General features: G+C 47.4%; 2 protein-coding genes across 6 annotated transcripts; both read left to right on the top strand.

Annotated features, from left to right (window-relative positions):
• The first annotated feature begins 245 nt into the window (after nt 1-245).
• SPINK2 (serine peptidase inhibitor Kazal type 2) lies at nt 246-4758 on the top strand. The gene is made up of 4 exons (XM_035325804.1): nt 246-360; nt 680-717; nt 1468-1577; nt 4591-4758. Exons 1-4 carry the CDS (start codon nt 312-314, stop codon nt 4634-4636), a joined length of 243 nt encoding a protein of 80 aa, XP_035181695.1. The 5' UTR covers nt 246-311; the 3' UTR covers nt 4637-4758.
• Nucleotides 4759-17360: 12602 nt separating this feature from the next.
• Nucleotides 17361-25132, top strand: HOPX (HOP homeobox). 5 transcript variants are annotated; one of them, XM_035325801.1, is made up of 3 exons: nt 17361-17912; nt 21886-22055; nt 24484-25132. In XM_035325801.1, the coding sequence occupies exons 2-3, from the start codon at nt 21912-21914 to the stop codon at nt 24559-24561; spliced, it is 222 nt and encodes a 73-aa protein (XP_035181692.1). In that variant the 5' UTR covers nt 17361-17912; nt 21886-21911; the 3' UTR covers nt 24562-25132. The 5 variants fall into 5 exon arrangements, with proteins under 5 accessions (XP_035181692.1, XP_035181694.1, XP_035181689.1 ...); XM_035325803.1 differs by lacking the exon at nt 17361-17912 and adding an exon at nt 21523-21650 and having other exon boundaries at nt 24484-25131; XM_035325798.1 differs by lacking the exon at nt 17361-17912 and adding an exon at nt 21564-21702.
• The last annotated feature ends 37 nt before the right edge of the window (nt 25133-25169 follow it).

Here is a 25169-nt window from a genome sequence, read left to right on the forward strand (position 1 = left end):
CCAGCTCATATACACAACCACAGCCCATTTCAGAAGGAGTCCAGATTTTCGGAAATCGCGTAAAATCGATTCCAGGGCCGGATCCCTTTATGCTCCGTGAAGCCAACCCCCGGGTTTCGCAGAGCCAGCCCATGTTATCCCCACCTAACAGACGCTCTTAGGACTGCCGAGACACCCCGTGCTGCCGGGGCGGCGTGCCAAGCCCCGCCGCTCTCCCCGTCCCGGTTCTTCCCCAGTCCCCCCGGTCCGTGCCGGTGCCCCGCAGCGCGTCCCCGCCCCGCCGCGCCCCCGTTCCGTTGCCGTTGGCGGAGATGGCGGCGGGGCTGCCGGTGCTCGTCCTGCTGCCGGCTCTCCTCGCCGGTACCGACATGGGGCGGCGGCGAGCTCTCGGTTGCGGGGACGTGGGAGCGGGGAGGGTCCCGCACGATGAACGGAGGCGGGGAAGGGGAAAGCCCGAGCTGGTACCGGGCACCGGCCAGGAGCCGTTGCTGGCGGGATGCCGCGGGTGGAACCGGGCGGTACCGGGCTGGGTGTGGGGAGCGGGACCGGGGGCAGACAGCGGCTGGTCCAGGGGCGTGGGGACCAGACCGGGTTGTCCGAGCCTCTGGGGGGAGGTTCCGGGACGAAGGGAATCTCGGCGGGACCCGGGCGCCGTTCACAGCGGCTTCTCTCTCCGCAGGGCTCCTGTCGCGTCCCGGCGCCGCTGCGAGTGTGCCGGTGGGTGCAGCCTGCGCCGCGCTGGGGACCGCGGGCAAGGACCCGGAGACCCCCCCGGTCCCTAACCCTAACCCCTAAACCCTAACCCCAACCCTAATCCTAACCCCTGAGAAGGGAGATCCCGCAGACCTCCGTGTGCCTCCCGGGGCACTGCAGCCACTACCCCCTAAATCCCAGGCACTGAGGGGGAAGCCTCAGCACCCTGCCAAGCCAGGCCACGCCTCCGGGACCCCCACCCAGGACCTCCTTGCAGAGGGGCTGTGCCTGTCAGGGGCTGTGACCCCAGGAGATGCTCTGCAGAGCACCCCAAGGCACATGCGCCAGCCAGTCTGCCTGTTACAGGGCTGCAGCATGCCTGCCATGGGGAGATCACTTCTTAATTCCCATCTCCTATCAGCTAGTTCTGTAGACATCCTTCCTGGGATGTCCACTGCCCACTTCTGACACGAGACATCGGAAGGAGCTGCATTTTTAGCATGCCACCGACTTGTCAATGTGCCCTGACACAGCCACACACTTGCAGATCAGTCTGTGCTAGGCAGCAGAAGCCAAGTGATAATTTCCCATACAAGCATGACAGATAACGTGGCACTTTATATTGCTGTCCCACCCCTTGCTGAGCTCTCATTTCTGTGCATGAATACGCCAGTATCCTTTGGAAGCTCTCAGAAATTATCCTGCTAAACTGGGGAGGACCAGAGAAACCCATTTCAGCTAGTGTATGACTTGCTGTGTCTCTGTATTCTCCAGCCTGCATGCGACATGTATGGTGTGCCTGGATGTCCAAGGGACTACAATCCGGTTTGTGGGACCGATGGAGAGACCTACTCAAATGAGTGTGTGCTCTGCCTTTCAAACAGGTAATTCTAACCTTTCTTTCACATTGGCTTCCTTTACAAGTAAAACATGCACCCTCACATCCCAATTAACTGAACAATTAGTGGCTTTGAGTCATTCACAGTCTGTTAATTGTAATTTTAGCATTTTCTCAAATGTCAATAACCATGAAATGCTTGGATTGCATCATCTGGGAGTACTGAATATTATTTTTTGCAATTCTTAAGGAGGGGCATCATGGGAGAGGGGGAGATGGGGAGGGGTGTTGCCTGTAGCATTCACCCAGTGCCACATTGCCATTAAATATCATGTTTATGTCGGTAACATTTTCTCTAGAGTACTTCACAAACTCCCAAGCAAATAACAAAATTGAAAGAAAATTGGCAAATCAATTGTTAAACCTACAGTTTGGGAATAGTTTGGAAACCCCAGCAAATCAAAGGGCAGACGTAGTGCTACCTGTGAAAAGGGGAGAAAAGAGGTGCTGTCATGTTACATTGTTAAGAACCTATTACTTTACTACCTAAAAATGATAACGGAGTAAGTTAATAAGTGATTGACATGTAGATAGTCAGAGGGAAGAAAAAGTATAAGCAAATCTGATACAGATTTGTCAGAAATAATCCAATTAAACCCATAAGATTTAGGGCTTTTGGCAAGATAACTGGCCTAGCAGAGTAAAGAAACCAGAAGTTCTACTCCTTGACATTCACAAGGCATTTTAGATAGCTCCACTTGACATTCACATAAGAAGACTAATAGTTTTTCAACCAAAATTAAAGGATGAAGAGAGAGCAGTTTGAAATGCTGGAGTTTAATAGCAGTAATCAAACTGGAGAATGCTATTAAATGGGATTTCCTTTAGCTGCAGTACATAATTTAATATTTGTGTAATTAATTGGATACTGAAATAAAGACAATCAAAAATTGCAAAATTACATGTGATACAATGATCTATGCAGGGCAGTATCAGAATTCCCAGGGGTCAGGAGGAAAGCATCAGAAATGCTAAAAGTTCAAGACATAAGGAAGAGCTGCATGCCGTGGACAAATGAAAACAGAGCCTCCAAGGCTGGCAAAGAGACCGATAGCAGCTGACCACTGTGTGGTGGTCACCACGTGCTGGGATGGGTTGTTACTGATTTAATTTGCAAAACAGCTAAGTAGGTGGAAAGGAAGTCTAGACATAAGGAAAAGTTAAGTTGTCGAGCATATTTATTAATAAACTTTGCAGTCCTTTGCAGAATATTTTTAAGAGCATGTCAGAAAAGCAGCTCTCTGAGCTGATAAAGGATATTCAATCATTTTTCGGAATAGAATGATGGGTTTTGAGATCTAGTCTTTTTTTATCCATTTGTAGGATACTGTTTTTTTAGGCATGATCCCTCAGCTCCAGGGGGGTGCATGCTGAATTCCTGAATACAGCACTGTGCACAGGGATCTCTTGGCAAATTAGCTACTTGTTTCCACTCCATTCCTTAAGCAGTAGTTGATGGGGCTTATGTCTTATAATAAATGCACGTTTTGTGTGAAATATGCAACATAGGATTTCAAACACTTACACAACCTGGGTTTTGTGTTAGCCATCTCTTTTGCTGGCTTATACATGATCAGAAAAGTATTTTCATCTAAAGGGACACAAGGTGGTCAGATACTATCTTGATTTTTTTTTTTCTTTAATAATTCAGTAGTTGGCCTCCTCATTGTCTTTCTAGTGCAGCCTGGAGAGCTCTGTTTTGAAGTGTTTTACTTGGCATGAGCACAAGGAGAGAACACTTTGTCTTACTGGAATTATTTCAGCTTTGAAAAATGGTTCTTGGTCGTAAGCAATGGTCATTTCACTTCAAGAAGTGTAGAGTACAGTCCGTAACTCAAGAGGGAAGAACAAAGAGGTCTTTCTGCTCTTCTTAGCAAGCGGCATGACCAGTAGCTGCCAAGATAAATAGAATAATCTGGTGATGTAGAAATAGATACATGGGCATATCCCATAGTGAATTACAAACCAGTCAGCTCTAAATTAACTTAGGCGATTCTTAGCAGTCACCTGGCAGGTCATTTCCAGCCCCTGTTTAAGTCCATTGAAGGACTTACTTCCCTGATGACCAAGGCAGTACCGCCCATGGGCTTTTTTAGCAAGTCTGTGGGAGCACCTGGAGAGCCCCAGGTACTGAAAAACATTATGGTACTGCAGGAGAGGTTTTGCATCTCCTGGGCTTGATTTTTTTTTAATATATATATATATTCCCAAGTTGCTCCTCTACCTTCTGGTTAAAAGATCCCTAATTAGTACAGATTTTCCTGATCTTTGGGTAATCATAAACCACTTGAATTTCATGAGGAGTAAAATAGCTTGATTCTATTAGGACAGAGAGACAAACTGAAGATCTAGGGCAGTCTGCATTATATCACTTTTTTCTTGCATCCACACTTACTTGGTAAACTGAGATTTGCAATTGGAGTACTGCAAACTACCATTTATTGGACTTGTTAAAAAAAAAAAAAAGAAAAACGAAAAAAAAAAAAAATGTTCCCAAACTAACAGAGACTTTGCTAAAATTTCCTTTAAGAAGATTCCATCATTCCAAGAACCAGACATGCAAAATTTAGTGAGTCTGGGCTGCAGAAATGTACCAGGATATGCAGCGAACTCCGAAATGAAAGGGAGACATTCTGTCAGTATTAGACCTGGTTCCCACTTCGAACACTGTGAATTTGACTTGCATTACTGCTTTTTAATGGACACTTCAGACCTCGTGGCAAGCTTTGTCGGGTGGTTTGATACATCTCAGACTTGCAGTTGGATTTACTGTGTTCTTATAGGCCTTCCTATTAGCCTGAAGTGAGGCTGTCTCTGGTAAGTTATTTGTTCTGTGTCTGATTCATAATTTTTTTCATCAGTTACTCTGCAGTAAGGTTTGCTATAAGTGATTCAATTAAATCCATCACTACATTTAACTGGGCACATAGGAGAGTCCATTTCATAAAATGTCTCTGTTACGGTGCTTCTCCTCTAAAATAATTTTGTTTTGCTTGCAGTGAAAATAAAAAGAATGTCCAAATTTATAAGAGGGGAACATGCTGATATGTCAGATGGCACCTTATGAAGAAAATGGGAGGAACAAAGCCAGTTCAAATAGAAACAATACTTTGAATTGTACCTTTTATGTAGTCTGTCTTAATAAATAACTTTGCCTGTTTAAACAAGGTACTGTTAGTGTATTTAAACCTCATAGCCAGAGTATGTTTATAACCTGAGCTGGAGTCGCTTCCTGCAGTAGAAGTGACAGCGAATATTAGAGGGGAACATGAAGACTGGTGCAAAAGCGTGCAGCATGAAGCGGGTCTGGCAGGCCTCCCACTGCCTGCAGGACCAACGCTGGGGTTCAGTTCTGCCACAGACCCCTCCCTTGTCATGCAAACGAGCACATGGAGCTCCCTGCCTCTCTGCTAAGCACCTCTGAAGCTGAACGGATGGCATTTGGGTTGTTTGGCAGTCCCTCTACCTCTGGTCAAGGCCTGCTCTCGTCCTGCCTCCAGCCAAGGCCTTTGTCAGGCCTCGCTGGGCTGAGGTGCACGGCATGCCTCGTGCCTGGTGAGGGGCCACAGCCTGGTGACTTGTGCTTTGAAAACAGCAATGCTATTGTCCTGCATTCCTTTCAAAGGGCCAGACTCAGCCTTACATTACAGCACATGCCTGTCTCCATTCTGTCAGAGTGATCTCTGACGGAATGAGCCGCTGACAGAGTGATCTCACTCATGGCATGACGGTTATTTGATAAATAACTGTGCTTGCAAAGGAACTTTAACAACTCCAATCTTCTTAGCTGTAGAAATGTCCCTTCAGTATTTGAAGAAAGTGTGTATAGCATTGCCTTTTTTGTTTTGCAAAACTCAGACAAAAACAAACACCACTAAACAAAACAAATCCAAACAAAAAATAGCATGTTAGGCTGACAGTTATAATTACATTAGAGCACTGCTTCCAGCATAGGAATGCTTAAAGATAAAACCTTAGGGGTATTTTTAAATCTTCCTATTTCTCTGCATTAAAAGAGATAATTCAGCATTGCAAGAGTATGTGAACTCACCAAATCTGCCCCTGACACCTGTTTTTCATATTCTGCATGTTAAAATAAAATATTTCAATCAAATATTTCAGTTTCTTGATTTTCTTCCTTAGATCAGAGATCTGATTCAAAGCCTGGTGGAAGTAGACCATGAAGAAACATGCCTGACTCCAGAGAAATGTCAGATAGATATGAATGGTATTGTTCCTCAGTGATCTAAAACAAGGCCTTTCTTTACCAATTAAATTCCTGAGTCTTCCTCCTGTGGAAATACCCTTGACCCCTCTCCAACTCCCTCCCCCCTTAAAAAAAAAAATGTTCAGGAAATCTGTAACCAAAATGTTCACTAGGCTTCATGCACTGTTACCCAGCACAAAATGTGGGTGTATTTTCACTAAGAGCTAGATTGCAGCTCCCAACTTAGTTGTGGTGGGTTTGGAAACATTCAGACACTTTTCTTCAGGCACTAGTTTGTGGTTTGCAGGTTTTCTCAGCCAGAAGCAGTACAACACTGATTTGAACAAGATGGAAAGCATCTCTCCTTGAATTCCTAGCAGATTCTTTCAGGACTGATGTCCTGAAGTTTGCTTGGGTGTGATAAAAATGCATCAGACCAACGATGCTTTCAATGAAACATTTAAGGTTCAAAAAAATACTGCTAGCAGTTGAAAATTTGTCTACTGGAAAACACCTATCCAAATGTGCTGGCCATTAGCGGTCACCCAACAAGGACTTATCTTTTCCCTTTCATTACCAGTATTTTGTTAGCCTGTACTGCTAAATAGTCATTGTGTTTGTCCTGGGTTGCACTGGACGATGAGCCAGAGCTGAAGGGAGAGAACCACAGTCTGAATGCCGTGGGAGACTAGTCAGAACTAAAGACATGAGCTTGTGGGTTTTAATATTGCTCACTAGGTGGCAGCATTTTTTTTCTTTCAAATCGTTTTATTTTACGTTCTTGGTAGAGGTGTATGTAGCAGAAGTCTATTAGTAACTTTCGTTTGTACACATAAATATTCTGTTAGGAGCTGTTTATTTTCATCTGTATTATTAGTGTCATTACAGTCCTGGTATGTAGTCAAACACATTTTACTTGGCAGAATAGAATAAACTTTTTTTTTTTTTTTTTTTTTTTTTTTTTTTTTTTTTCAAAAGATGTTTGCTGAAAAAGACTACAGTGTAGTATTTTGTAATAACTCTTTTTGGTGGGCAGATACCTGTGGAACTCACTGACATGGTTATGATTGCATTGAGTTCTGTCTTAGCTTCATGACTTTTGTTGCTGTTCACAGCAATTTTTGAAAGTTGCATTTTCAAAACATTTATGGAAGCAGCAGAGGTTTCTGGTTAAAGCATTTTTAATTAGATAACCTTAGAAAAAGTCATTTTCCTCTGTAACTGAATCTCACTTTTACATTAAGAAAAAATTACTCTTTTTGACGTGCTTCTTTTTCTATTGGTGAGAAATTTTGTAAGATTCTGGTACACTTGTTTTAACATTTACACAGATGTGTTGGTTTTTTTCCTTGACATTATATACAGAAGCGTTTAAAGCTGACCTAAAACTGTACCTACTTACTTTAGTCTGTTCCTGTTTACCAGTAAGAGAGGCAAAGGTACTGAAAAATTCTACTGTGATGCTTTCTAGAGCAGACTGAGATGTTAAACTTGTCTTGTAATTGTCTGGTGTCCTTATGGGTCCTGTAGAATATTTCAGCGAGCCTCAAACTGTGCCCTGGAAGGATCTGGCTTTCCTGGAAATCCTTTGTCTTATCTTCCATTCCCAGCTTCAGATATTTTTGATACTCGGGAAGCTGCAGATGTCCTTAAAGGGGAAGCTGAACTGAACCTTCACCCTTCATCTGTGATTGAAAGTCATCTCTCGAAGTGAGGAGTGGATCCTTTATGAACCTTTGGGGCTGCTCTGTGATAGCTATCTGCATGCACAGTCTTACCTTCCAGTAATCTTTTGGAAGTTCCAATTTTATTTTATTTTTTTTTTCTTTGTGTGAATAAAGGAAAATCAGAAAATCAGCTTTGTGCTTACATGGGAGTCAGAGCTCTCCTGGGGATTTTTTAAATGCAGAAGTTGGTGTTCTGTAAATTTATCAATATGCTTGCCCTGCAGTGTGCCCACCTTCCCTAAGCTTAAGCTAGGAGACATAAACACAGCTAGAAAATACAAAGTGGTAATGATGTGACTGCGAATGGGAAGTCAGTTCAGTGATTAAGTTTATCTAAGAGCTCTCGGGACAATATGGCAATTTCTGTGTTTGGAAGTTAGGTAGCTTTTCAACTGCAATCAAAGTTTAAAACAACTGTATGTATTGTCATCAGTTGAGAGCTAGATAATACTCCTGTCAGAGTCAAATAGGAGAAGACAGCAAAGCAACTCATCTGTCTGGATCAGCCAAGGTAAAGATTTCCTAAGTTTGTACTATAACTAAGTTTGTCCGTAAACTCTTAGTAGCACCTTTTCTTTTATAAGCTGGTTGAGCCCAAAGGGGGGAAAAGCTGGATAATGTTGGGAATTCCTCCATTTTTACACAGAGGAAGAAGGATGCCCTTAAGGTGCCCTTAAAAAAAGAAAAATAAAATTTAAAAAAAGTGTTTTTTTTTTAAACTCTGAAATTATAACCAGGTGTTTGGGCTCATGAGGAGGGAAACAAATATTTGCCTACTCTTCACAGTTAATTATATTAAGTTACATCACCTCTTGACACTGCTTTTAGACTCTGCAATGCACCAGTGAGCCAGAAGACACATTTATGGAATAATGCGCTAGAACAGGGTTCCTGTATACAATTTCAGTCATCATGAAAATAATTGATTTTTACCTTACAAGGAGATGAGATGTTCCTGTATCAAGTAGCCAGGGGAATGTTCCCAGAGTTGCTTTTCTGGTAATTTGCTGGCAGTTAGTCTTTGGGCTGTGAGAAAGAAGGGATTTCCTTCCTCCTTTTCACCATGTGCTAGTTCCCTGATCTTAAAGAAGTCTCTCTCACTGAAGATTTACTGTCAGGTAGTACAAATGAACAGTTGGAAGAAAAGTGGTCCAAAACTGAAAATATACTTAAAAAAAAAAAAAAAAAAAGTAGGAAATCCATACATATGTGCATATTTCATTCTCTTGTCCTGTTAAGGTTTAAAGGATCAAAATAGAAAACCAAAGAGATACTCAGTGATGCAGAAGAAAAACACGGAGAGGGGATGATCTCAGTCTTTCAGGAACACTGTTGGTTTTTTTTGGTCCACTCAACAATCCAGTGAATGCGCATTCTCACAGCTCTGGGCTCTTCTCCATTCTGCTACTCTGTTTGATCTCAGGGCACTGAAAGAAGGAATGAAAAATAGTCTTTAGCACATTCCTGAGATTTTTTCCCACCGCCACTGCTCTGCTGAAGCAGTGTACAGTTGTTAGCAGAGAATCTGCCAATTCTGACATACAGACACTTGATTTTATATATTTTTTGTGGGTCCTGAGGTTGTAACAGTGGAGGTAGAGAACAAACCAAAGGCCATAATGAAAGGGTGGGTACTTGTACTTTGGCACCGCCAGGATTTTTGCCTACATGCCAAATGAAGAGTTCAGCATTATTTCATTTTGTTGTCCTCTTTGCTCTGCAGTGAAGTGGTTCACTTTATGCAGAAGAAGCACACAGGATCACTCATGCTTTAGCTAGCAAGGCTGTGACAGAAGCTTTAAAAATACCCAGGTAGAAAACAGAAGTCCCAAGCCAACCGAATCACATTTAGCCCTAAAGCATTTAGCCCAACCTCCACGTGCTAGTGCCAGCATCTGTCAGCTGTCTAGTGAGCCAGCTGGGTGAATGGGTATTTCCCTGGGACAGAGCAGCTAAGAGAAAAGATCTGGGTCTTTTTTAAGAGTAATCAATTCCCTCATTCAGTTGTCTGCCTGGTCACACGAGGCCTTTTGTTGGCCAAGTAGGGTAAGAAACAAGACAAGACACAGGGAGGAGGACATGCTTTCTTGAGGAATGCTGGCTAGCCACACACACTGCACAGCAGCCAAAGGTTGCGTTATTCGCGTAACGTCAGTGGTGTATTTACTGCTTCGTAGTGATGACAATGAAATGCAGCAACGCTGTGGAGAAGAGGCAATGAGGGAAGGATAATATAGGTTGCAATACTGCAATACTCCACTTTAACTGCTTGCTGGTTTGAAGCATGGCCACAGGCTTCCCCAGGACATACCTGATCAATTGCTGACAGAATTACTTGGGATCAGGGAAAGGGACAAGCCATAATATCCTAGAGCAAGATATGTGTGCTGCTCAGGCATATGTCCAACTTCTGCAGCAAGGTGTGTTTGAGTCACCTGTAAATTACAGATATTTTTTTTTTCTGTTCATAATTTCTCCTAATTTCCTACCAGAACCTCTCCTGGTGCAATTTGAGTCCATTTCCTCTTGTCCTATCACTGCCTCACAGCTTTAGGAAAGACATGGAAATTCATATTTTTATTTGTTTATATATTGATCCTTGTTTGCTACCCTCTCAACTAGGGACAGTAAGTGTCCAACAGCATGTCCCTTATGCACATACTGGCTGGCAATCCTCCTTAGGAGTCCAAGTCTTGGGAGGAGGTACATGGAAAGACCAGTGCTCTCTGTGAGGAGACCTAACAGGAGGAGGCCATTTGGGGCACACAGGACTAAGGGACCATCTCTGCTGTCAGTGCCCTGCCTTATGTCACCCTATCAGTCTGTGTGACCTGAGGGTGGGCACACACAGGTGGCCATGTACCTTGCCTGGAGAAACCTTGTGTGAGTCACGGACTGCTCACAGCATCCTGGGTTCTGTCAGCTCAGTTTCAAGCCTGTGGTTTCTGATCTGGAGGTTTTCCTGTGCCTCTGAGACTGAAGACAGTCATTTCAGATGGCTAGTTATGGGATCATAGAACCATTTATGTTGGAAAAGACCCTTAAGATCATCAAGTCCAACCAACAACATAACACTACTAAGTCTACCACTAAACCATGTCCCTAAATGCCATGTCCACATGTCTTTTAAATACTTTCAGGGATGGCGAATCCACCTGAATTCAGCCTGATCCAACACTTAACCAACATGAAGAAATTATTTCTAATACCCAACCTAAACTTCCCCTTTGCGCAGCTTGAGGCCATTTCCTTGCATCCTATCACTTGTCACCTGAGAAAAGAGTACAACACCCACCTTGCTACAACCTTCTTTCAGATGGCTGTGGAGAGCAATGATGTGTCCCCTCAGCCACCTCTTCTCCAGACTAAACAATCCCAGTTCCTTCAGACCCTCTTCTCTATACATGCTCAAGCAACTCAATATAATTCTCATAGTGAGGAGCTCAAAACTGAACACAACATTTGAGATATGGTGTCACCAGTGCTGTGTACAAGGGGATGACCCCTAGTCCTGGACAATCCCTAGTCCAAGGACTTCCCTAGTCCTACTGACCACGCTATTGCAGACCAGGATACCATTGGCCTTCTTGGCCACCTGAGCATGCTGCCTGCTCAACCGAATGGTTGAGGTTGGAAGGGACCTCTGAATATCATCTAGTGCAACCCCCTTTTACCTGTTCTGCAAGGAAAGCGTTAACTGTTCTGCCTAATGCTAGCAACTGATTGTTTTGTCTCTGCCCACAGCTGTAGACACTGGCCTTTCAGGGAATGTACTAGGAGAAACAAACAGATTATGTGGGGGGGAAAAAAAAAAAATGAGAAAATTTCCACTTGTGAAAAAATCAAGGTCTTCATGAGACACAAACAAAGGACTGGAGCCAACCTAAGGCTGCACCTGTCCGTGCTGGAAGCTCTGCTTTGCATGGAAATGAAGAAAGGTTATTTGTGGAGTCAGGACTGGTGTAATGATATGATTGGATAGGTTTGCATTGCATTTTGTTGCAAATTGTACTTAAACTACTGCAAATCTTAATCTTCTTATTTCCCTAATGGAGGAGGGGTCTCATGACCCTGACTACACATTATTAAAAACTTAAATCCATCTTTGGGTTCAGTTTCTTCCTCTCTTGTGGAACATCCTGAGTCACTTTTGTGACATTTTTTCCTTGCATTTAACAGAAATTTCATGTTCCAACTTGTTACCTCTCATCCTCTCACCACTGCCCTTCAAGACAAATCTGGTTCCATCTTTTCCCCATTAGGTAGCTTTTCTGCTTTCCTGCAGAAAATTGGGAGAAACTGCAATAAGCCCCAACATGTTCTCATCTGGGGTCCAAGCATGTTGCTATTGACCTACTATATTTGGACTGGCATATATCCTCATGCTAATGGACATTTTGCTTTATTGTAGCTAATGAAAGACCCAGCGCTAAAGAAAAGGAAGTCCCTTAAGCCTGTCTTTGGTCACTTGATGGAGAAATTGTGGGACATACACAGTGCTGTACAGCAGATGGCAGTGAGAGCCCTGGGCAGCCTGGTCAGTGGAGCACCTGTGAAGGTGAAACTGACTTTGCAGCCCCCAGCTGAAAAGATACTGGTGAAAAGTTGCTCAGGACTTAAAAGACACTGAACAGTTTCAGGAAAAAAAAAAAAAAAAAAAAAAAAAAAAATGCTTTTTGGTAGGACCACATCCCGGTCTCTGAAATCAGCACAGATACAAAGGAAAAATGGACAAAATGAGGATCTTTGGCCTGAGATTTACTCTGTAATTGTATTAAAAAAGCATTAACCCTTGGAAGTAATGATTAAAAATGGAGGTTAGAGGCATGAATATTGAGAAGCTCTTGAATGTCTTACACTTTGTAGCTGAGGAAGCATAAGGAAGCTGCTGCTGACAAGGGACATGAAGAATGTTGCTTTTTCATAGATTACCAGTGACAGCACATTGGCACTAGCTGAAGAGGGTTTAGGAGGTGGGATCCACCTTCAGAGACATTGTTGAAGTCAAGGCAGGGCAGTGGCCAAGACCAGGAGAGCTGTGCCTGACCATTGCAGTGGGGAGCGGAGCCTTGAGCCATGGCTCCCAAGAACTGCCCTCTAGAAATGTGTTTGTCAGAGAGAAAGCTGCGTGGAGGTAATACCTGCACACACAGCCTAGAGGTGCAGAGCAGGGAGAGGCAGCAAGTAGCTCGCAGCAGCTGCCCACACGTGTCTGAGGTGGCCCTCCAGAACAGGGAAAGAAAAGCAGCTCAGTGTCCCCAGGAGGGTCATACCCTCTTTTTCATCAAAGTTCTTGGTTCTCTGCAGCTCCACGGAGCTGGTGTTGGGGTTGGACACAACATCGTTTTGGCTCCACAGAGTCTCCAGCCCACAAGTGAGCAAATGGAGCAGTCTCTCCCTGAGGCCTGGCTGGGCAGTGCCTGAGCTGACACCATGCAAGGGCCCTGGCAGAGGGGAAGGGGGCAGTGGGACTGTGGGACCCTGAGAGCAGGGCCATCCTTGTGCTCTCTGCTCCTCTGGTGTGGAGCTGGCCGTGAGTCTGGGGCACCAGTGAGAGTCTAGAAGACACCCATGCCGGGGACTCAACTTGAACCTTTGTGGAGGTGTTAGGTGGGCAGCCGAGCTCCACCACAGCCGCTCTCTCACTCCCCCTCTTCAAAGGGAAAGGGGGAGGAAATACGGTGAAAAGGGCTTAAGGGTTGAGATAAGTACAGGGAGATCACTCAACAATTGTCATACATGCTCTGCCAGTAGTCAGGGATCTTAGACTTAGGGTATGAGGCTGTGCCTCAGATCCTGTGTCTCAGCCTCCCCTGTAGCCACCAGAAGAAACAGTATGGGTTTGCTGACCACCCTAGCACAGACTGCACTGGCCCAGGAGCCCACAGAGTCCCTGCATCCCCATGTCAGGAGAGGCTGCTAGCTGGGGGCAGGGGCAGGGGCCATGCTAGGCTGGTCAGGCAAGGAGGGTACAGCCACAGGGGTGCTGCAGAGATGATAGCTGCAGCCTCCTTGCCAGCTAGGGAGTCTTTGGTCATCTCTAAGTGCCACATGGGCCCCAAGGGTGCCCCCAGCCACCATGGATGTGTCACATGGAGACATCACGGTCACCCACCCCAGCGTTCATGTCTGTAATGACACCACAGCAGCTGGTGGTCATCTCTCTCCAGGTGGTGGCCCCAGGCTACCTGCAAGGTGATAGCCTGTGGTGGCTCAAGGCTACCTGCTCAGACTGGTCTGACAGAAACCAGGCTGCTGCTGGCTGCACATCACTGCCATCACAAGGAGAACAAGGAGGTCAGGCAGCTGCCACAGCTCTGAAGCAAACACCCACAGTGAGGGGCACTCATCCAGCCCTTCACGACCCTGCTCCAGTGAGAAATAAAGTCCTTTGATCGTCCTGTATTTAAGTGAGTTGGGACTTTGGAAACCTGACAGCTTTGGCCTAGAGGTTCTGACTAGGACAGGTTTCAGCAGGCTTCCCAGTTCCCTGACTTCTTTCCTAAAAAATGTACAGCCATCTGAACCCCTGGAAGGGCACTCGCTACTCTTCACATTCCTCTGGCACTCCAGGAGTAAAGAGCAGATCTGCTTGTCTCCTCCTGCCTCTTCGCTGCTTTTATAATCACCAGTACTGTAGCCAGTGTTTTCCTGGGCTGGGTACAAGAGGCAGCTCACACATGTGGTGCCCAGCTGGCTCTCTGCATGCTAGGGCATGCTCTGCCTACAAGCAATGGCAGGGCTGTTGAAAAGCCTCCTGGCAAGGAATTGCAAGTATCAGAGCCTATTTTAGTCACTTCAAAACAATCTGGTTAGTAAGAGGGAGGAAAGGATGGAGAAAGACTGTACCGCAGGCAGAGACTGCACATGGAAATGCCAATGAGATGACACTGTTCTCTGAGAATTATTGGCACAACTGGAGGAACAATAAAACATCCCAGTTTCCATCTGCGTGGCTGTAGCCAGTGGACAAAGAAAAGGCACTGATTCCACTGGAAGTCTGATTCGTATCTGTCTGGCCTGAATCAGTTCTGATGCTGAGGAGAGATGGGCTGAACCTTGCCTACTAAAACAAAAAGGAAAATGCACTAAAGAGGCAATCCAGCTCAGCTTTGAGCATTTTACATCTGAGCCAAAAGCTCCTGGGAAGCCCCTTTTGGTCGGGGTGGAATTGTATGGGAGCTGACCGGTGTCCTTCAGAGCTATAGCAAGGAGACAGCCTGGAAGGCATGGCCCTAGGGACACAGCATTGCCTTATAAACATCCTTTCTCTGGGCAAAGACTTTTTCAGTACGGCCATTCTGTGCATCTCTTGCTGCTGTTTTGCCAGCTTTTTGATCAAAAAATCAATGATTCAGTGAAGTTCTTGTGTTTTGAGCAAAGGCTCCCTACAGAGCAGCTCACCAACTGCAAGAGTTATCCTTTGAGTCAGTACTTACTGGTTAGGAAATTCTGCGATAACTGAATGGAAGCAAACAAATTCTGTAAAGCTGTGTAGCCAGAAAACCCCAACACATTAAAAAAAAAAAAAAAAAAAAAAAAAAAAGAAAAGAGGAAAAGAAAGATGAAGATGTCTTTTGCAGATTCCCTGGGTATTGGTATGTTACAGGGAAAAGGGAAGGTTTTGGTCTTTTTCTTATGGTTGGTTTTCAGGGGTTGGAGGGAGTTTCTGGAAAGCACACATTTTTTAACTTGCATACTTAGGAAAAAAAAAAAAAATCTCTGCTCGATGCCCAGAAAAGAGATGCTGGTACTAACCCTCATTTACAAGAAAGAAAACGTGACAAAAATCAGGAAAGATATGTGCTTGCCAAAGAGGCGAGTCAGACATTCAAGAAACTCGAATTATACCCCTTTCTTCTCCCGACAGATTGACAGGTCACTTCTCCTCTCTCCTCTTAATCTTCTTTCCATCCTGCCTCCTCACTGCTTCAGAGGGGCATCTGAGCAGGACAGCCATGAGCTATGTGTATAGTTGCCCCAACAAAGTGTCTCCAGCCAACATGCTGCCGTAGTGCAAGTGCCTGGATGATACCCAAGCCTCTGTGAGCTGAGTCCAGATGAGTGGGATGCCAGACATACACTGCAAATGCCAAATCCTCCCTGCAATGCCACAGTGTCATGCAAAATTGTCAAGTGTGCATCACACTAGCTGCCTTTTTCCCCTGAAGGAAGGGAGACTCCACAATGGGCCTAGAGGCACCCTGCATATTGTTCCCTTTACTCTCCTGCCAAAGGGACTTCCTCTGGGGCCAAGATATCTTCTTAACAGGTCAGGCACAAACCCCAGCAGAACTCCGATCTCCTGCCAGGAAGAGAAATCCTTAAAGATCTCAGGATCAGAAAAGCATTAGCATTTGCCATCCAGACACAGACAGATTCGGGATGTGACTTTCACGCTGTCACTGCAGGACTCCCAGCATTACAGCGGCTTGTCTCAGCCTGAAACACTTTGCTGCCAGTACTCCTAGTGCAAGTCTGGGCTGGATTCAGAGGCTAAGTAAAATGGTGTGGGTTTTTTTGTTTGTTTGTTTTTTGTTGGTGGTGTGGGTTCTTTTTCCACATTAGAGATTTTCTCTCTGTTGACAGTAATGAACGAGGGAAGAGAGGAGTCCTTCCTGTTCCTGAGGACCAGGTACTCATATTTGGCAATGCTTGAGGCACATGCATGGAAGAAAATAACAGACAGCATAAAAACATAAGCAAACCTCTCTGGGCTGGGCTATCTTCCCAGCTGTCCTGTTGCCAAAAGTGACCAAGAGCAGGTGGCAGGGCCGAGCAGAGGCAGGTAGCGATACCCACCACACCTACTGCAAGCATGTGGCCATCACACATTGCGAGGTCTCTGCCTGCACCTCGCACACTGGGGTCAAATCTTGGGCTGTATCTTGCAGCAGGGGCCTGCAACCTGACCACATCCCCATTCCTCTAGCCACCGAGGTGTCACACCAGACATTTCTTCCAACCTGCTTGCCTCCACCCATCGCAACCCGTGCTGCTGTTGCTTAGCACCACAGATACACACCACATATCCCCTGGCTGGGTGCCTGCCTGAGGCATGCAGGATCAAGTCTTCTCCCCAAAACCTCCTCTAGCAGCAACTGAACAGCATCGCTTGGTTTATCAGACAGCGTAACAGCAGCAAAAGCACTTTTGCTTGGTCAGCATCATCCCACTAGGAAAACTGGTGCTGGTCTTTCTGCCCTTTGGCACAGATCTCTTTGCAATACTTATGCCTTGGCCCACGTGTCCCCTCACACTACAAAACCACTCAAAGTTCAGGACAGTTTGGGCTCATTGCTAAACATATGGCAGTTGCTTTGTTGTTGTTGTTTTTGCCTGGGTTTGTCCAGAGAGCACTGCCCCTCTGCCCCAAGCTCCAGCCAGCTAGACAGCTTTCTGCATGCAGTGCCAGTTTTCCTTTGCTCTGTCAGATAAGCTCAGCCACTGAAACACATATTTGTGTTTCGCTGTGATTCTTGTCTGTCCTTTCTCCCTCCTCTCTGATTTTCCAGCATCCACTTCCAGCTGTCTGTGAGCTGAGAGAAAACCAACTCCTCCCCAAGCACCAAGATTTTTCTTTTTCCCCTGATCTTCCATCAGGAAGAGGAAAGTTCCCTGGGAAAAGGGGGTGTCCTGCCCCTTCCCATCCCCAGCTAGACCCCTGCCCCTGGGGGCACCTGGGCTGCGGCAGCAGCTTAGATCCAGGACCTGATCCAGGACCTGACCCAAGACCTGATCCAGGACCTGATCCAGCCCCTCCCCAGCCTGGCAGAATCACAGCATGTACTAAAGCCAGGAACATCAAGCCTGGACAAACCATTTGTGGGGAACTAAAGTAAGATGAGAATAAAACCCTGCACAACAGTGACTCTGCTGTCACGCTCCATCAGCAAAGCCAGAAGCGGGGCTGCCCACAGCAAGGAGCCGAGCACAGCCTGGCCAAGGGTGCAGTCGTGCAGGACCCATGGAGGCAAGCAGGAGCAGTTGAAGCACATGAATTTCTGAGCACCGTTTCCGCTGCTGCAGCGTTTGTTCACTCTTTCTGTAACCCCACAGGAAGCAGCCCCTGGGCACGAGGTCCAAGCAGCCGCTGCAGGGCACAGTCCCCCAGCACAGAGGTGACCAGCCTGGACGTCTTCCTGTGCCACCCATCCCCAGAGCCCCGGAGCACGTATAACCATGCGTTGAGCTCTGCCAAGGAGAGCAGATGCCAAACCTGAATTACCAGCCCAGAGAGTAGCTGCAGATCCTAGGAGCTCCTGCGATTTGCGGCAGGTTTTTCAGGCCCCCGCCTGTCACACGCACACGCAGCTACTTAAGCAGTCACCCGAGGACTTGCGGGTTTTTTCTTCTTTTACGCGCTTTTGGTGCCTGCCAGCTCCAGGTAAGTGTGAGCTTTGAGCTGGGGGTGCTGGGGCAACTCGCAGCTGGGGATGGGCTGGGGGACAGGGTGAGCTGGGGAGGTTGGAGCAGTACCCAGCAGGGCTGTAACGGGAAAGCCCTGTGGCTGGGGCACAAGAGGGGTGAGCCCAGGCTAGGTGTACCACGGGGACCTATGTCAGCTACAGCAGCTGCTGCACTGTTCGTGCCGTTCCTATCCGATATTGTCTTCCAAAAGGCTGAATCGGAGGCTTACAGGATGCATGACAGGTGTTTTTTCCTTATGGTGGGGTCTGGTTTATTTTTAAAGCTTCAGCCCCACCTCATCCTGTGTGCCGTGCTGGCTGATGTTATCCATGACCATGCCCTGGCTCAGCAGGAGGCAGAGCAAAGCTCGGGACAGGACACAGCTTTGCAGAGCGAGAGAGGACAGGACAGCCTGTTTGCATTGAGAAGGGCTTGCTGTTTTGATCCCTGCAGTGGCAGGAAATAGTTGCAAGCTACAAACAGATGCTTCCAGTCCCCTCTCAGCCCTAACGGTGGGGAGAGCACTGGGGAAGGGGCCACAGGGTCCCATCAGCTGTGGAGGAGCTTCAGACCAGAGAGTTTTCCATGGGCTTTAGGTGCAGTAAATGGTTGGAAAGCTGTGCAGCCAGACAGCTATTGTGCATGGCTTTCAAAAAAAGCAAAGCTGAGCAAACAGATCATCTCTTTTCTAGAAAAGTGGCTGCTTTCTGCCAGGACAGTAGGTGCTGACAAGCACCAGCAGTGTTGAGCTGCCCCACTGGGAGGCAGAACATTGATGCCCTCCCCTGTCTCAGGCCAGAGCTGGGTTCCCAGCCAGTACCCCCAGGGTGTAATATCATTTTCCCCTGCTGCAGCCTGTGGCCATTGCTTGTCATCAGTTCCCTACAAGGTGGATGTAGAGGTACATTTAAATAACCCACCAGCCATGCTAAGACAACCAGGTGCTCCCCACACGGTCTCCATGCACACAGCAGCGCTGGTTATAGCCATCTGCAACCACAGATCCCTTGTGAGCTTCAGCTGGTGGCTGCTGTCACATTGCCTTTCCTAAAACCAAGATGGTCAGAATGAAGTGTGACTTCCCCAGGGCTCTGTAGCTGCAGACACTTTTTGTTTTGGTGCTGTGGTTTCACTGTGTTGCTGGAACCACCATTTCTGCCTGGGTGTGTCACCCTCTGCCACCAAACCCAAGCTTGTGCTGCCGAGGGAAGACAACGTTAGGCATGGGACTGTTCACAGATCTCAACAAGCACTGCAGTACCCCAGCTTTTCTGAGAGCTGCATAGGTAGCTTGCATCCTTTATGCTAGAAAAGGCCGTTTTTTTCCAAAGCCTGCAAAAATTAGGCAGAAAAAAAAAAGCTAGCAGAGGTGCTTTCCAGCAGATAAGCAAAACAGTCACAGTTCTCCATATTTCTGCCAGGTTTTAAGAAATGTAAGCAAGAAAAACATCATTCCTGGACAAGGGAATGGTCCTGTACAGCCTGAAGGCCAGGCTCCAAGCCAGGGCCTGGGCTTCAATGGGTCTAGGGGTCCAGGTGAGGCCAACAAGGATATTTAGGAACTCTTGGTGTACTCCAGTCCTGTCACATACTGCCTGTTTTTAGCAAAAAGGTGTTGTGCAGGGTGCCACACGTGGCCTCTGAAAACCTCTGGGCCCCAGGGGAGCAGGGTGAGAAGACCCGCAGAGCCCTCCAGGACCTGCAGGATGTTGACCTTTTACGGATGCCATCTCACAGTCTCGAGAAGCAGCAAAGCTTCTCCCTCCAGAGCAAGGGTAGACAGGGGATAAGACAAAAAAAACAACAACAAAAAAAAACAGGTATCCTATTCCATGTGCCAGGGCACCCTGAGCTGCCAGCAGGTAGAAGATCTGTGCCCTATGGGAAAACGCCTCAGGAACCTGGGGATTATCAGAAACAGAAGCAGCCACAAAGATGAAAAGGGAGAGTTACGAGGCGCGTGTTTCCTATGCAAATCCATGCACGCGCATTAATGCATGTTAATGGAGCAGGCTGCAGACGGTGATTTATGAACCACTGGGCCCTGCTGCTGCTGGGAACCCAGGCTAGATGCGTGATGCCTGACCTCACCCCGTACGGACACCTCTGAACCGAGTCCGTGGCAGGAGAGCCCGTCCAGCTGCTGCAACAGGCCGGTGGCTGCAGCAGTCTGCGGAGGAGGAGAGCTCAGCCTGCGGTGCCTGGGTGCTAGGGGTGATCTCGTCCTGGGCTCTTCCTGATGGTGAGCGATGCCGTTTTCCAGCGCGCTCCATCGCACTGAAAGGAGCTCCGACCTTATGCAACCACCGTGTTACAATCAGTATTTACCAAGTGACTTAAGAAGAGTGGGCTGTTTCATAAGCAACTCTGGTCTTTTTAACCCTATGTGAGTGCCAGGAGATCCTGTTATTAGTCAAAGCATCTTCTTGCAGATAAGGCTCAGTGGAGCATTTAGTTTGCGGGGATCTCCCAGCCCCTTGTGACTAGGACAGCTGGCTCCCTGCAAGCTGCAAAGCAGTTTTGGACCTTAGCCCTATCCCAGCAGTGCTGCCAGAAAGTGAGAGCCCTGAGGCATTCGGTACACCCCAGGCTACAGGGTGGGTTATGGCAATCCTTCAGCTGGGACAACAGTCATGTGTAATGGTGCGCAACAGGGGTGCAGTACGATGGAGGCATTTAGGCCACATCCCCAGAGAGAAAGAGAAAGAGCAGCTGGGTTGTGACATAGAGGCAGGTGGTCCAGAGGAGACCCACAGCAGGCCAAGGGCTCCTGGCAGCACTGGGGAGCCAGCAACACCAGCCAGCCCACCCGACAGACACAGGCTGGGTGACTCAGAAAGCAGAACAGATCAAGAAAAGCCACATTTCTGAATCCAGCTCCTCCCCTGCCACCACCCACAGTTTAGTTTCGGAAACACCGAGGCAGTTCACTGTCAAGAGTCTTATGTGTCCTTTTGTTTTAGTTGACCGAATTGGCAGGCTTGACCCTCTGCCACCTGGGAGCAAACCTGGAGCCCTGCAGAAGAGGGGTGTGGGACTTACCCGAGATGTGACTCATTTTGCTTGTGCTTTTGTGCCAAGCCTGCCAGAAATTTGTGCAACGCTTGGCAAATTTTGTGACTGCTTGGGCACAGACACGTGTGGTATGGTCCTCCAAAGACTGACCCCTTACTTGAACACTGAAAAACAGTCCAGTGATACTCAGGAACAACGTGACTGACTGTATAGCCCCATGCACGACAGCATTAAATATTAGTAAAAACAAAGCAGCTCACCTGCTCTTCTCCAGTTCTGTCTTGCCATGCTGCTGGGAAGAGGACCAGGAGGGAAAACAGAGTGATTGCTGTGCCCAAGCCCATGCTCCGAACAGATCCTGCATCCTTTAATTCGTGATTCCCCTGCGCAATTTTGCCTGGTGGCTGGGGAGAAAAGAAAAAACAAAATCACTAGGCTGGATGCCAGACACCATCCCCTGTCCCAAAAGATAAAAAGATAAGTAATGGTGTGGTTTTTTTTTTAACTATTAACTTGAAAGTGACACACACACACACCCCCAACGTGCTCGTTGCTGTGACATCACTCCCGAGTGACGCCCAAGCCTAAATACGGCCGTAAACAGGAATCATCTCTGCGGGAGTCACGCCGGCTATAAATACAGCAACCAACAGAGGTTGCTCGGCAGAGAAGAGGCTGCAGTTCCTGCCAGCTAGGGATGGTGAGGCAGCTCGGCTGGGAGCATTGCTGCCACGGACAGGAAACTGAGGCAGGTGCTGCTGGCAGGGGACAGGGCTCCCAGCTGAGACCTTTGGGATGGGAGTTGTGCCCTGCCACAGCCAGAGGCTGCTGGGGAAGAGGGAGCTGGTGGTGATTGGGATGCCTGAGGTGGAGCTCAGCAAGTATGGGCCTCTTGTCCACTCGGTCTTGGCACTAACCCTGGCCTCTCTCTGCAGTGCCTGGCCCCATAGCCCAGAAGGAAATGGACGCAGAAAAGCCAGTGACTCCCACTGAGGAGCAGCTGGAGATCCTGGAGTACAACTTCTGCAAGGTGAACAAGCATCCAGACCCCACCACGCTGTGCCTCATCGCAGCGGAAACTGGGCTTTCCGAGGAGCAGACCCTGGTGAGTGTGCACCCCTCGCCCCCACCTTAACACCAGCTCTGCTTCCCTTGCATGCCTCTGTGCCCTACAAGCTCTCCACAAGCCTCCTGCCTACCCTGCCCCTGCATCTCCAAAGCCCCTTCCCCTGTAATTACAGCCCCTTTGGCCCACAACCACAGCTTTCCACGTAGTAGCCTGGTGCTCCGCTGGGTTCCTTGTGGTCCCTTTGCCCCCAAGCCCCAGCCCCAGCCCGGACCGGGAGGCCAAGCTAGTGCTCCCTGTAGCCAGAGCAAGGGCATCTGCTGTGTGTCACTGGCTCTAGGGCCATTAATTTACACCCGTGCATGCTGTCCTTTCTATCCAACCCGTTTCTGACAGTCCCAAGTGCCCACATGACTGCTGGCTTTGTAGCTGGAAGAAAATACAATCATTTTAAAACAGGTGCAGGATAGATGCAACGCCTGCAGGATGTGCTGTGGGACACACTCGGGCTGTGCACGCTTCCCATCACTGCAATGCAAAATTAGTTCAGCATCCCTGAGAGCACACATTGGGCAGGCCTGTCAGCCTCTGCAGCAGACACAGAGGCCTCCAAATGTTCATCTGCACAGACAGGCTGCCACCGTCGGGGACTCGCAGCCAGCTACCTGCAAGCTGAGCTGGGAGTCAAAGGAAAACAGCCCCTTCCAGCCTGCAGATTGCAGCGCAGCTCTGGTTTGATATTTTTGTCTAGCGCCAGGTGTACAGATGTTTTGAGGCAGCAGCCCTGAAACACCTTAGAAATGTCATTGCATTTTATTCCCCTTAGAGCAAGTTGTAAACTCAGGCCACATATGCCCAGAATCTGCCTGAAGATGTCTTAAAATCAGCCTTTCTTCTTCCACAAATCCAGAGTGCCCCTGGATATCTGGAGATAAAGGTCACGTCAGGGACGGGATGAAGATTGGGGTGGTGAGCAGCAAAGTGCCTGTATTGCGTATGACACAGAATCAGCCCTCCTGGCACCTGGAGTGCTTTACCAGCCAGATATAGCAACCGCTTTAATACCAGTAAAAACGAAATGCAAAGAGGTACTGAGTCAACAGGACATGGTGGTTTAGGACAGGAAGTGAAATTCTTGGGAGGAGATCAGATGGGCAATCTTCTGGCTGGATGTGGTCCAAGGCAGCACTAGTGCAAGAGAAACACTTCTACTGCGCCCCACACTTGTATCATTAGTGACTGTAATAGCTTCAGAAATAGCCATGAACAAATATAGCAACAAAACGAGCAGCAACAAAGCAAGTTGTAGAAGTCATAGGCACATTCCCAACAACAAGCCCGAGCTGTGCTTCCAGCACACACGAGTTATGCTTCTCTTCTTATGGAGCTAGCGTGGCTTTCTTTATCTACCCCCATTTTATCCAGCATTTCAAATTGCAGCTGCATTGAAGTAGCATCAGCAGATCTTGGAACTGGTTTAGGGATGCCAAGTCACTATAGAATAACATAGCCATTCATATTACTTGAAGACTAAGATAACTTTTAACCCATTTAAAAAATCCATTTGTCCTTAAGTCTGCAGAGAGCCACTATGTTTCCCTCTCATCCTTTCTGAAGCAGGTTAACTTTTGGTTCTGTTATTTTTGGACCTGTGGTGATTGCTTCAGTGCTCCATCCACTTAAACAGATGTCATCCAGTAGCTGCTTAGCCAGTCTCTTACTCTGCTTGCAAGAAAAATGTGGATTCATAGCAATAAAATGAGAACTCATCCAGGTTGTCAAGGTCTGGAATGAGCAAAGCTTGAAAGAAATGCACACATAGGTGATAAGACTGTTTGGTCAGCAGAGAATCATAGAATCATAAAGGTTGGAAAAAAAATCAAAGATCATCAGGTCCAACTGTCTCCTTACCACCAATGTCACCCACTAAGCCATGTCCCCAAGCAGCATGTCCAACCTTTCCCTGAACACCCCCAGGGACAGTGACTCCACCACTTCCCTGGGCAACCCGTCCCAATGCCTGACTGCTCTTTCTGAGAAGAAATGTCTCCTCATTTCCAACCTAAACCTCCCCTGGGGCAACTTGAGGCCATTTCCTCTGGTCCTATCGCTAGTTACCTGTGAGAAGAGGCCAACCCCCAGCTCCCCACACCTTCCCTTCAGGTAGCTGCAGAGAGCAATGAAGTCTCCCCTGAGCCTCCTCTTCTCCAGACCAAACACCTCCAGCTCCCTCAGCCGCTCCTCACAGGACTTGTGCTCCAGGCCCTTCACCAGCTTCATAGCCCTGCTCTGGACACGCTCCAGGGCCTCGATGTCCTTCTGGTAGTGAGGGGCCCAAAGCTGAACACAGTGCTCGAGGTGCGGCCTCACCAGAGCTGAACACAGGGCTGTCCTGCTGCCTCTGACCCACCCAGGAACACTCAGCCCAGTGCACTCAGTTGTGTTTTGTTTCGTTTTTTCCCTCCAGAAATGGTTCAAGCAGCGCCTGGCACAGTGGAGGAAGTCTGAAGGGCTGCCCTCAGAAAGCGGCTCTGTCAGGGACTAGAGGACACTGCTCCGGTCTCCATGCCTGCTGTAAATGATGGTGAAGATGTTCAGAGTGGGTTTCCTGTTGCAAAAAGTTTTGAGATACAAAATAATACCCTGCTATTTAACATAATTTTTATTTATAGAAAAAATGCTATATATATATATAATATGTATGTATATGTGTATACAGCTTCTGATGGTTGCATAACCAGTTTAATGATTCTTATGCATTAATAGAGCTGCACAGGCCAGGCCACCTCATGCCCTGGTCCTGGGCTGATGGAAAAGCTGCTATGAAAGGTTCAAGCACAGGAGTCAGGAAGAAAGATTTATTTTCTTTATGATTTAGTATACAGAACATCCTGAGAGGAGGGCAATTGGAAAACGTGATGTGTTGTTTGTGTGGTCTTGGATGAAGATGTTAGGATATTGACATCCAAGATGTTTGGATATTGACAAACCAAGTATCCACATCATAATCAGATCAAGACAAGATGAATGTATTTTTGTTACAGGTCACCAAAGGAAGAGAACCGGTCTTTTCTTTGTCCAATGTGTAAATAAAAACCAAAGACTTTTGGTGAGAGGAGCTGTGTTATGTCCGTGCCTGTGCTCCCTGCCCCA

The sequence above is a fragment of the Oxyura jamaicensis genome, chromosome 4 (genome assembly GCF_011077185.1).
Source record: "Oxyura jamaicensis isolate SHBP4307 breed ruddy duck chromosome 4, BPBGC_Ojam_1.0, whole genome shotgun sequence".
NCBI classification, from domain to species: domain Eukaryota; kingdom Metazoa; phylum Chordata; class Aves; order Anseriformes; family Anatidae; genus Oxyura; species Oxyura jamaicensis.